Below are 12,609 nucleotides of genomic sequence, written 5' to 3' on the forward strand. Positions count from 1 at the left end.
TGTTAGCAGACATAGGCGACATAAAAATGAAAAAGCTTGCATACTTTGCCTACTTTCATTCCATAATGTCATATGGTATAATATTTTGGGGTAACTCTTCAAGTCAAACAAAAGTTTTCAGAGTCCAAAAGCGTGTAATACGTATTATTTGTGGAGTAAATTCACGGACGTCCTGTAGAAACCTCTTCAAAGAACTGGGTATACTAACTACTGCCTCTCAGTATATTTACTCATTAATGAAATTTGTCCTAAATAATATATCTCTTTTTCCAACAAACAGCTCAGTTCATACATACAATACCAGGAACAAAAATGATCTGCACAAGGACTTAAAAGCACTTACTTTAGTTCAAAAAGGGGTCCACTACTCAGGAACACTCATCTTCAATAATTTGCGAGTAAACATAAAAAATTTAGTTACAAATAAATATCAGTTTAAAAGGAGCCCGACAGACTTACTAGTGGCCAACTCCTTCTACTCCATTGACGAATTTTTTAATAGAAACAAATGATGTATTGTATATATTCATACTATTAGTATTGTTAGGGGCATGTTCCACATCCACGAGGATCTCCTCGGCACGGATCTATGGAACGTAAAGTAATCTAATCTAGTAGCATAACTTGAAGACACAACCCCTTTACCACCTGCATCCACTCGCTTGTTTTAGGAGTCTAGAAAAAGACTATGTGTAATTATTACATGTTCTATTTAATTAGCTTGACACTTTCCATTTTAAGAGCATTAGAAAAAAAAACATTGTTATAAGCATATCATTCTGTAAAATGCAGTTTATTTCATAAAAATTTAATTTTATTGTTGTGTTTTCACATACCTTCAAATACTTTTTCCCTTTTCAAGATGTTAAAAATGGCTCTACATACATCTGGTACGATCAGAGCAAATCGTGCTGACGGGGATATGAAACAAGTACATTAGGGACTTTTATGAGTCTCCTACAAAGAAAAGATTTCAAAATTCAAACTAAAAAAATTGCTATGGTCGCAAGTCGACTTGGCGATATGTTCACACTCGCAAATCGCGCTGCAAGCTCCTCCACGCAAGTAAATTGCTGCAATAACTTTTTAGTGTAAACCGAGCATTACGGGGCAATATAGGCTACAACCTCTGGACAAGCCCCATAAAAATTGAAAATCAAAGTGCGGACCCTGTTACCGTCCTCAATCCTAGACTTACATTATACAAATGAAAGGTTCGTGTCACTGGTCAGTGCATTGTTCTGGGACAAAATAAGACTAAAATTACCAAATTTAAGAAGTTTTTGAGATTCCCCAAAATTTTAGCTCGTGCTAAAAGTTGATATGAATCAGCTTGTTGATTTATGTTACAAAACAGATTAGTTCCAAACTAATACAGAAAACTTGAGAATTTGTGCATTCAGAGAACGGGCTCGGTGCAAAGTCTTCGATGATTTACAAAGTTGGATCCTGACAAAGGACCTATCAGAAAATTCTGTAATGTTCTAGTCATGTATAAAGTCAATGACCGGATCCGAAACATTCAGTCCAGTCCTTTGTGGATAATTCTGGTGTTACAACTAAACAATGAGAAAAAACTGAAATTTTAAATTTAGTTTCTAAAAATTCATTCAAATTTGATCATCTCAATAATATGAGATACTGCTTCATCCACCACAGAGTCAAGAGTGATATTTAAATAACTACTCTTACTTTCGGAAAAATAATTCTACAGGTATATACTCGAAGTGAAAAAGGCCTCTCGTTCACCACATTCACAGATCAGTTTTCTGTGATTGATACAAGAAATGCTGTATGTATATACCACAGTCAGTCATAATGTTGAAGGAATATTAATCTTGTGACATTCATTAATTTAGGGACACATTTTGAGGTACTACTGCTCATCATCAGGCATTATTATGGCATGGAAGTCACTTATATATTTTTTGTGCTACTAATATTATTAACTAGACCAAAACTAATTTGTTTGTTGCTGGGATCTTAATTGTACTTACAGTATGTCCTAATATAGTCAATCACTAAACTATACTATATGCACATATTATTGATTACTATATTGTAGGCCATACAAATGGAAACAAAAGGAAGCATCTTTACCAATCTATGAAATTATTGAATTCATATGCCATTTTGCATAAAATATATTTTGGTACTAGTCCTTTTCCTGCCTCATACATGACCAAGAAGATAATTCTACAAACTCAAGGACAAGACCATTTTATTGACAAGTAGGGTGACATGTAGTTCATCACTATAGGAGTATATGATAACAAATTCAGACCAAATGAAACGTACATCACAGGAAAGAGTGCCCAAGCAGTTGCATCACCACACAGTGTACCTGCCCCTTCTCTGCGGAAATGCAGGCCTGTAGTCTTGTGTGCAAATGGCATCCTGTGATACTGTTCCAAGCATCTTGCACCTTCTGTTGCAATTTTGTGATGGTTCTTGCAGGCTCTAGGGTACAAGTAATTTCCTGGTTCATTATGCCCTTATGTGTTCAGATGGCAACATATCTGATGATATTGCTGGCCAGGGCAGTTGTAAACCATGTTGCATCACAGCAGCTGTATGCGGACATGCATTGTTCTGCTGAAAAAGAACACCAACTTCCTGGGGGGGGGGGGGGGGGGAGGGGAGAGAGAAAGGTAGTTGTATGGGGATAACAACCTGCACAATGTAGTGGTCACTGGTTACTTTACCTGCAGAAACACCAAATGAGACTGCGAGCTGTAACTGATGACCCACACACTATGCAGCCTGTGGTGACTTGTTGTGTGTGGATACACTCTATAGTAGGCTGCTCACCAGGTCTATGCTGTACACATGTACTTGTATGTCCGTCACTCCCAACAGAGAGAACATACTGTCATCACTGATATCAGAGTGCCATTGCACCCTCCAATTGACCCTTTCATGATATCAGAGTAGCCCTGCTTGGTGATGGTGTGGTGTCAGTGTTAGTCTGGTCAGAGTTGCACGTGATCTTAGTCCTGCTGCAGACAGAGTTCATGACGGTTCTTGGTGACACAGCAGGTTCTACATGTTATGCTGAAAAAGAACACCAACTTCCTGTCAAAAAAAAGGCAGTTATATGGGGATGATAACCTGCACAATATAGTGGGCACTGGTTACTTACTGGATATGCACCTGTACTATGTCCAGAACCTGATGTGTGCATGTGACAGTGGTCCACAGAATACTGCTGACTGCAGCGACACACTACTACATTGTTCCCAATATGTGCAGCAACCTTTAGTTACATCCATCCAGCTTCCTGCAGGCCCACAAAGAAACCCTGCCCAAATGGTTGAAGCTGTCCAACAACAGTGCGTCCTCATTGGTGGGGCGTGGTTGTAGCTTAGAATGGGTGTCCCGCAAACTGTTCACATCTACACATAGTACAATCACTGCTTTCAGAAGTAGCACAGTTGGCACATATCACTGCTGACTGTGACAAGTGAATCTCTATCACTACAAGCCTTCAGCATGCACATATTATTCCCTGGTGCCACAGAACACTGTATTCTGGGACACCAGGTAATAACATGGGGATGTCACATTTTTTCCTTTTTTTCAGCAGTGTATTTATTTAGAATTCCTTGTTCAGATGTGCTGACATCCTTCCTTACGAATGTTTAGTTAGCTATTTATGAAATCATCTACTTGACTCTAGATAGTGTAGACGAATTGAATTGTTCATCTTGCATAACATTCTCTGTGCAAGGTTACATCGTAAAGACTGGAATAAAGTTAAGTCAAGAAACATTAGATGGTAAGCAGCTTTGAACAAAAATAAACTTCATCAATAATGTAATAGGTGAACACACATGAAAGGAATATTCTCATGGTCATATGTTCCACTGAAGCATGCATGGCACTCAGCAAACAATGAAATGATGATTTAAAAAATAGCTTCTGGTAATTGTGCTTTTTGCCCGTATTTGATAGTGATTGTGTGAGTATTGCAGAGAACTTGAGTTTGACTTACTTCTTAGGGTCAAGAGTGCAGGTAAACTTGCCAGAGGGAAAAATGTGTACCTTGATCTGAGATTTGAACTATCTGCACTAGTGTGTTACGTAATTGAATATGGATGAAACTTCAGACAAGTTTTTTGTGTATTCTGCTATCGACAAGAACTCGCATGTTTTGCAGGGAATGCTGTATTTACAGCATTCATATGTCAGTGTTTTGTGAAGTGTAAAATCTGAAACCAAAATGTTTCCTTGCTTCGCTCGTGACTAACGAGAGAGATAACTCCAGCAAATATTTTGTGCAGGTTCCCTACGTGGGCCCAGGGCCGCTGGCAGCAGCTAATGGTGGAAGGGAGCACGATGAGCTACCGTGATCACACTCGCCTGCAGACTTACACAATGCGCTGCCTTGCAGAACCGACATCGGTGCTCCCCGACAGATTCCCAGTCTTTGTCCGTACACACTGGTAAGATATTTTAATATAAACTCATAGCTGCCTAGTGTAAGCTAGAAAAGAGAGTACCTGGGAGCTTACAATATGGAGAACTCTTTATTTGCTTCATATGCTGCCTCGCCTGACAAGCAGTATAATTCCCATAATTATCAGTTTGAGTGAATGAGCACCAGTCGTAGTTTGTTGTTTGCATAATTTACAGAAGTGGCCTGCAGTCTGCAGTGGCTACTGTGTGTGTGTGTGTGTGTGTGTGTGTGTGTGTGTGTGTGTGTGTGTGTGTGTGTGTTTTTCCTCAATTACTACTACTACTACTACTACTACTACTACTACTACTACTACTGGTGTTGGTGCTGGTTAGAGCCGGGTTGTTCACGAACTAATGGGTCCAAAGGAAGATGAATGGAAGGAGTGAGGAACGAATTCTAAGGAACAGTCTTTCATAGTTAACTTTGGCTGCAGCTTTCTACGTGTAGCTCCTGGGAACGGGGAAACAGTCGGTTTCATTCCTGTAACAGCACGTCGGCCGGTCTTGTTCCAGCCTAGGTCTTAGTCTTCCTCGGCTGGACTTGTACTACTTCTCGTGGCCACTCATCTCATTTCCACTGCTAACTGCTCCTAATCCAGTATAGAGTTGTTGTTAGTTTTGTTTGCTGTGCACTCCCATTCTAGATCTGTTTCAAACTTTTTTGAACTCTGGATTTCTGATTCTTTTCATATTCTATTCAATGTCCTAGACCGGTAATTAAAATATATTTTATAATTACATATATTACGTAAAAATTATGTGGTATGTAACACACATAACAGAAGGGCATATCAGCTTACTTCACTATTTTGATAAATAGCAGAAGACATACTTATAAAAAGGCAAGTTCTTTCATTATTACATACGCAAGGGAAGTTGGCATGGCACACAGGAGTGGCCTTTTTCCATCCATTTTTGATCTAAGGTAAAACAGGAGGTTCATTGTTATGGAAGGCAGACCGACTTACAGCCGAATGAAACCCGTGCTCCATAATAAAATGTCTGGTGTCACATTTTGTGAAGAGAATACAATAACTTCTACAATATTATTTCAGTGGTACAGGGTGACGCACGAAAAATTGGCCCCGAGTACTAGACTGCTCATTGTCTCCCACCAATCATCATCTATTGTTTCGAAGCTATTTGCATTAGCTTATTTGTTATTTCTTTACTGCATAATTATTACACGTTTATTTATTCTGCTCATGGCAGTCAACAGATTGTGCATTATTGGTGAGCAGTCTGTACTTGGCTGCTTTTTTGTGCACCACCTTACATTATTTCACTGCAATCAACCACATAACACTACAATTGGCTAAAAGAGAGGTTTTGCAGAGTCACAAAAAATACTTCCACAAGTGTGTGAGAATTCTGTAATGAATAAAAACTCTATACTACAGATGGGAGGCAAGTGCCCCCTCTTGGCACCTACTAATTTTCAATTTTTCATAAAAGCCATATGCCATGCACATATGCACATATGAACGGTGAATGAGTAAAAATGAACAGTTCCCAAAAAAGTGATCACCTTGAACTAGTTCTCAAGGATGAACTAGTTCCTAGTTCCCAGTTCCCAAGGATGAAAGAGTTTGCCCATCGGTGGTGGTAGGTGGTAGGTGGTGGTGGTGGTAGGTGTAGCTGTAGCTATTTAATTTATAATGAATGCCTTTTTTTCTCTTCTTTCCTGAGTATGACTTTTTTTTCTCCTTAGTGGAGAAGAAATGTACAACTGCATATGGGTGAAGCTACGTGGCATGAATGTCTTGGAATTCCAGCTAGGTGAGTTCATATTCTCTAATGCAGCATATAATATCAGTTGATTACTTTCTGAATAATATTGCCATGTTGCTCCTTTTTTAGTGTAATTGCTGTGCACAAAATACTAAATTTTGTTCTGCAGGAATGTAAATTTTACTTCTTGCAACATTATGACTGCCAAAACCAAACATGGATATACTTCAATTTGTGACATTTCTCTTTAACTCCCATGAGCACTGTGAGGCTTGTTAGAGACTCATATCTTGACACTCCATGATGTAATGATGCTCAGTGAGGCCAAAGATGTGTAATGCCAACTATTAATTTTTTTTGATGGTTCGAATGTATGTTTAAGTATTCCAGAATGACATTTTGACTCTGCAGAAGAGTGTGCGCTGATATGAAACTTCCTGGCAGATTAAAACTGTGTGCCCGACTGAGACTCGAACTCGGTCTGGCACACAGTTTTAATCTGCCAGGAAGTTTCTTATGTTTAAGTATGTAGAAAATTGTTGCCTCAGTTCTCCAAAAAGTACAGTTACTAATGTTTCATTGATGCTCACATTCTTTTTCTGATAATCTGTAAGATAACTTGAGATTGATGAAAAGTTTTGACAACCTGCTATATACTTTTTTAAATACATCAAAAAAATAAATAAAACTCTATTCCTCTGTTTATTAATGCAGTTTCGAGATCAAGAAGGAACGAAAAAACATAGATACTAATGTATTCATAGGAGAGCACTCCGTCTTCAGGCCACAAGTGGCCCATCGGGACCATCTGACTGCCATGTTGGCTTCAGCTGAGGATGTGGGTAAGAGGGGTGTGTGGTCAGCACAATGCTCTCCCGGTCGTTATGATGGTTGTCTCTGACTGGGACCACTACTATTCAGTCGAGTAGCTCCTCAATTGGTATCACGAGACTGAGTGCACCCCGAAAAATGGCAACAGCTCATGGCGGCCCAGATGGTCACCCATCCAAGTGCCGGCCATGCCCGACAGTGCTTTACTTTGGTGATCTGATGGGAACCAGTGTAGCCACTGTGGCAAGGCCATGGATTCGTAGGAGAGAATAGTGAAAAATGACACTTTATCCAAATAAAGATGGAAGAAATTTAACTGCTGGGCAAAATGAGATTGATATGTATACAAATCATTAGCAACTCAAGTTTTGCAAAGTGTAATGGCTCTATTTGAAAAAGGGGAGGAAGGGATGGAGGAAAGACTTTCGGCTTGAACAATAAATTTTTATTCTTGTCGTGATGGGAGGCTGTAAGCAGATTGAAAGTACCTGGAGTTGCACTGAACTTCTAAAAAATATGCGTCTGTACATGAAGCATTAGGGATGTAAGAGACTTAGTCCATTAACCACCTTACATACACTCCTGGAAATGGAAAAAAGAACACATTGACACCGGTGTGTCAGACCCACCATACTTGCTCCGGACACTGCGAGAGGGCTGTACAAGCAATGATCACACGCACGGCACAGCGGACACACCAGGAACCGCGGTGTTGGCCGTCGAATGGCGCTAGCTGCGCAGCATTTGTGCACCGCCGCCGTCAGTGTCAGCCAGTTTGCCGTGGCATACGGAGTTCCATCGCAGTCTTTAACACTGGTAGCATGCCGCGACAGCGTGGACGTGAACCGTATGTGCAGTTGACGGACTTTGAGCGAGGGCGTATAGTGGGCATGCGGGAGGCCGGGTGGACGTACCGCCGAATTGCTCAACACGTGGGGCGTGAGGTCTCCACAGTACATCGATGTTGTCGCCAGTGGTCGGCGGAAGGTGCACGTGCCCGTCGACCTGGGACCGGACCGCAGCGGCGCACGGATGCACGCCAAGACCGTAGGATCCTACGCAGTGCCGTAGGGGACCGCACCGCCACTTCCCAGCAAATTAGGGACACTGTTGCTCCTGGGGTATCGGCGAGGACCATTCGCAACCGTCTCCATGAAGCTGGGCTACGGTCCCGCACACCGTTAGGCCGTCTTCCGCTCACGCCCCAACATCGTGCAGCCCGCCTCCAGTGGTGTCGCGACAGGCGTGAATGGAGGGACGAATGGAGACGTGTCGTCTTCAGCGATGAGAGTCGCTTCTGCCTTGGTGCCAATGATGGTTGTATGCGTGTTTGGCGCCGTGCAGGTGAGCACCACAATCAGGACTGCATACGACCGAGGCACACAGGGCCAACACCCGGCATCATGGTGTGGGGAGCGATCTCCTACACTGGCTGTACACCACTGGTGATCGTCGAGGGGACACTGAATAGTGCACGGTACATCCAAACCGTCATCGAACCCATCGTTCTACCATTCCTAGACCGGCAAGGGAACTTGCTGATCCAACAGGACAATGCACATCCGCATGTATCCCGTGCCACCCAACGTGCTCTAGAAGGTGTAAGTCAACTACCCTGCCCAGCAAGATCTCCGGATCTGTCCCCCATTGAGCATGTTTGGGACTGGATGAAGCGTCGTCTCACGCGGTCTGCACGTCCGGCACGAACGCTGGTCCAACTGAGGCGCCAGGTGGAAATGGCATGGCAAGCCGTTCCACAGGACTACATCCAGCATCTCTACGATCGTCTCCATTGGAGAATAGCAGCCTGCATTGCTGCGAAAGGTGGATATACACTGTACTAGTACCGACATTGTGCATGCTCTGTTGCCTGTGTCTATGTGCCTGTAGTTCTGTCAGTGTGATCATGTGATGTATCTGACCCCAGGAATGTGTCAATAAAGTTTCCCCTTCCCGGGACAATGAATTCACGGTGTTCTTATTTCAATTTCCAGGAGTGTGTTACTGGACAAGAAATTCATCTAGGGTTCCAGAGGTGAAGGGAGACAAATCAATGAAAGTGAATGAAGGTGTAGAAATCAGACATGGTGCTGCTTGAGGTACTAATCTGATAAGTCACCACTTTACAGGCATCCCACAAAATACTTCTTCTTTCTTAGTTTCACCAAATTTTTTGTCTGGTGTCTCCAAAGTCACCCTACTGTAGACATTGTTGAGTATATACCAAGTGATTACTTTAAATCTGGTGAGATTATCCTGGCATAAAAAGTAGACTGCTCTGGTACAGGACTTACAAGTTTACGTGAAAAATTATCTGCTTCATATGATAATATACTTCTAGGTATATTGTGATGTAGTGGAATGTGGGAGTGACTCAACACTGAAGACCAGCCACCAGGAGGCTAAGCCGGCACCTGCAGAGGGTGCCAACAACATGGAACCTACTTCCATCCACGCACCACGTGACAGGGAAATAGTTCCCACAGTATTTCTATGCAGACAGCTGCGTAAGTCAGCAAAAGGACAGCAGTCAGGCTTAGAGAGCCTTCCCTAGTCCAGGCGATGGGCGCTGCTCACCCTATCAGGCAGGATTGCTCTGAAAATTCATCATTTCAGACAACCGCCAATGCCAGAAGTCATCAGTTTTTCTCCCAGATTCTCAAGCTGGCTGATATGCAGGGACGTTGGCTTCTGCAGCAGCACAGTGTGTTCACCATTAGTGATCCTATTCTGAATAGGACATTTTGGCTTTTTCGGCCCAAGCTCTAAGTTCTCTCCTATTGATATTTCTCATCCTTGGACTCAAAACATACCAGCATGAACTTAACATCTATCTGGTGATCATTGCCAAACTTAGTGTCCAACAAGTGCTTGCTACTAGCTTTTCTCCAAACAGTACTTTTCTTGGTGAACTTAGTCTCTGACCAGTGCCTTTGTATCTCGGCACCTGTTTGGCCTTATTGTGATCCACAGTTACTTTGTACTTACTGTGTTACACTTGTTACTGTATTCTTGGCTTCTACTTCCCTGCTGTTGAAGCAGTTGCCTACTTTCGAAGCAGCTATTTTTTTGTTCAATAAATGTGTTGTATCTTGGACAGTGTGTTTCTTGTGTTGAAAAGTGCAACAGTTCACAGCAGTATGTCAGATGGAAAGTTAAGGGATCTTCACAAGATTATTGTGAACAGTGTTCATTGGTTTCTACATCTTGTCACCTTAAAAGAAACACTGCAGCTGGATTGCAGTCTGTTTCACACTTCTGCAGGCTGTGACGAGTTCAGAATTTTCCCTGGCTGTGTGTGGCAGCATCACTGCAGCTTTGATATGTCACTTCGTAACATGCCAATGACAACAACAATAAAAGAAGCTACCATGGTGAATATTTTAAATTTCAAAGCTAAAAAGGAAACAGTGGAAAGTCCAGTATGAAATAACAGTAATATGGAAAGGATAGATTGCTACTCACCACATAGAGGAGCTATGGAATTGCAGATGGACACAATGCAAAAGGCTGCTAAAATATGTAAACTTTCAAACAGTCCTCCTTCTGGAGTAGGAAAATGCACATACATTCACCCAAGCACAAGTCGCACACATGGACTCTGTCTCTGGGCACTGAGGCCAGGCACTTCAAGGTACCAAGCAGAAAACTTCCAAATAATTCATTGAAGCAATGCTCTCAATTGGCTGCTAATCCTAGTAGAATATATTCGTTGTTTTTTTCTGTTTTAATATATTTTTATAATAAAAATGTAAAGAATAATTGATGTCGCTCACAAATGTTGATGGAAAAACCTTGCAATTAACTTGAATTGTTATTTATATAGAAAGTGAAATGCTTGTGCAGTCAAACCATGTGAAAATTAATAATAGTAGAGTAAGTAGATACAGTACAATTCGTGCGCAATATGAAAGGATTTGTTCTGTTTCAGGTGACCAGACGTACGCTGCAGCTAATCACAATCTCTGCTCTGATTCAAATTTTAGAAATAGAACTTGGATAACTCAAGGAAGTAAGCATCTCTAACATTTGTATGCTAATTTTTGATTCCAAGGATCTTCTGGTCCAACTTCCTTCATGCTAGTATCTACCAGAGAAAATAAAACGGTCAAATCACAACTACTGAAAATGCAGGCCAGGAAATAAACAGCTGCAGTAACTTTTGACTGCTATTGGTTGTGCTGGTGTAGGTGAAGGTTGATCATGATTGTCATAGATAAAAAAATACTACTTTAATCTTAGGAGAAAAGCATTTACACACAATTCTTGTCCTGGAATGTTTGTTCCTTTTCATTTTACATTTAAGTGTTCTATGCGTTTTACTTCACAATTTCTGAATAGGTACTGGCATATTCCATGACTGTAATAAATAAATAATGCAGAAAAATTAAATTTTACATTTTGTTCTTGTTTAAAACTAAATTCATGCTCTTCTGTTCCATTGAAATTGTTCAGCTTGAACTATTGAAATATTTCTAGTAAATCTGTGCTTTACTGAGAATCCTTTCACATGATATTTCAGCACTAATAAGTAAGTGCGGAGTTGCAGGACAGCCTTAGAAATAGTTAAGTAATTCTGAAACAATTATTGAATGCATTTCTTTTTACCTCCTTAGGGTTGGACCGCATGCAAGAGACTCCATGCCCAATAGCTGGGAAATACACTGGATTAATTCCCGATGCTGTTGGCCTCTGTGCTAAGTTGTCATCAGACTGCAACTCACCTGATATTATGTACTACACTGTATCAGACTGCACACAGAGTGAAATATATGAAGGTGAGCCAACTACTGTGTTAAGTCTTTTGGTTTTGTTCTATGTCATGAAAGAAGGGGAAAACTTAACTTCAGAATTGTAACACCAGATTTTATTCCAGACCTCTTATTATGTAAATGCTAAGATACTGGTTAGTAGGTCACTAGCTGGTTAGACTCAAATTTTCCTTGTAGATGTAAACTATCAGAGAATTTTGTTTTACTAGTTCCATCATCACTAACTCTAACATTCATTGAGTCTCCAGTAAGGTAAAACTGAATACACACGGATGCTGTGCATAACAGAGTAACTGCTTTTTATTTGAACTGTCCTTTCATGGGTATGACAACACACCCTACAGCTGTAGTTCAGTTGTATACCATTCTGTATGCATCAGTTAAATCCCTCCCAGTCTCATGTGAATTTTTAATGGGTTTTTAATAAAATATTGTTTGGCAATGGCACTGCTGAAACATGTCCTTAAATGACACATTTTCAAATAGCTTTAATACATTTATCATGTGTGTTATTTTTTATAGCACTCTGGCAGTATGAGAGTCGCATAATTAATTACACGTATGCAGTGTCAAATTTTGCAGAAACACCTTAATGCAGTGCTACCATAAGTATGGAAATAATTGTTGTAGAAATGGAGGATATGCACGTATTTGCAACTACATCCATTTAAATCATTCTGTCAGGTAATACTGTCCGTGAAAATATCTTTTGTTTCATAACAATTGGTGGTGATTGGCTGATTGTTCGTAGTTGGTTTTGTGTTCAAGCAACATTTACAATTGATGACATTTGGCAAATTTGAACAGATCTACATTA

General features: G+C 40.9%; 1 protein-coding gene and 1 pseudogene across 1 annotated transcript in view; one reads left to right on the plus strand and one right to left on the minus strand.

The window, feature by feature from the left end:
• The window catches only part of LOC126248252 (uncharacterized), a 338,750-nt gene that overhangs the window by 288,568 nt on the left and 37,573 nt on the right, over window positions 1–12,609 (plus strand). Inside the window, exons 7-10 of the mRNA XM_049949102.1 lie at window positions 4,284–4,445; window positions 6,170–6,237; window positions 10,952–11,032; window positions 11,637–11,798. Of these exons, the coding sequence (XP_049805059.1) occupies window positions 4,284–4,445; window positions 6,170–6,237; window positions 10,952–11,032; window positions 11,637–11,798 (473 nt within the window). The remainder of the gene's footprint in view (window positions 1–4,283; window positions 4,446–6,169; window positions 6,238–10,951; window positions 11,033–11,636; window positions 11,799–12,609) is intronic.
• Window positions 7,160–7,277, minus strand: LOC126249929 (5S ribosomal RNA; annotated as a pseudogene).

This window comes from Schistocerca nitens, chromosome 3 (assembly GCF_023898315.1).
Source record: "Schistocerca nitens isolate TAMUIC-IGC-003100 chromosome 3, iqSchNite1.1, whole genome shotgun sequence".
Taxonomy (NCBI): Eukaryota; Metazoa; Arthropoda; class Insecta; order Orthoptera; family Acrididae; genus Schistocerca; species Schistocerca nitens.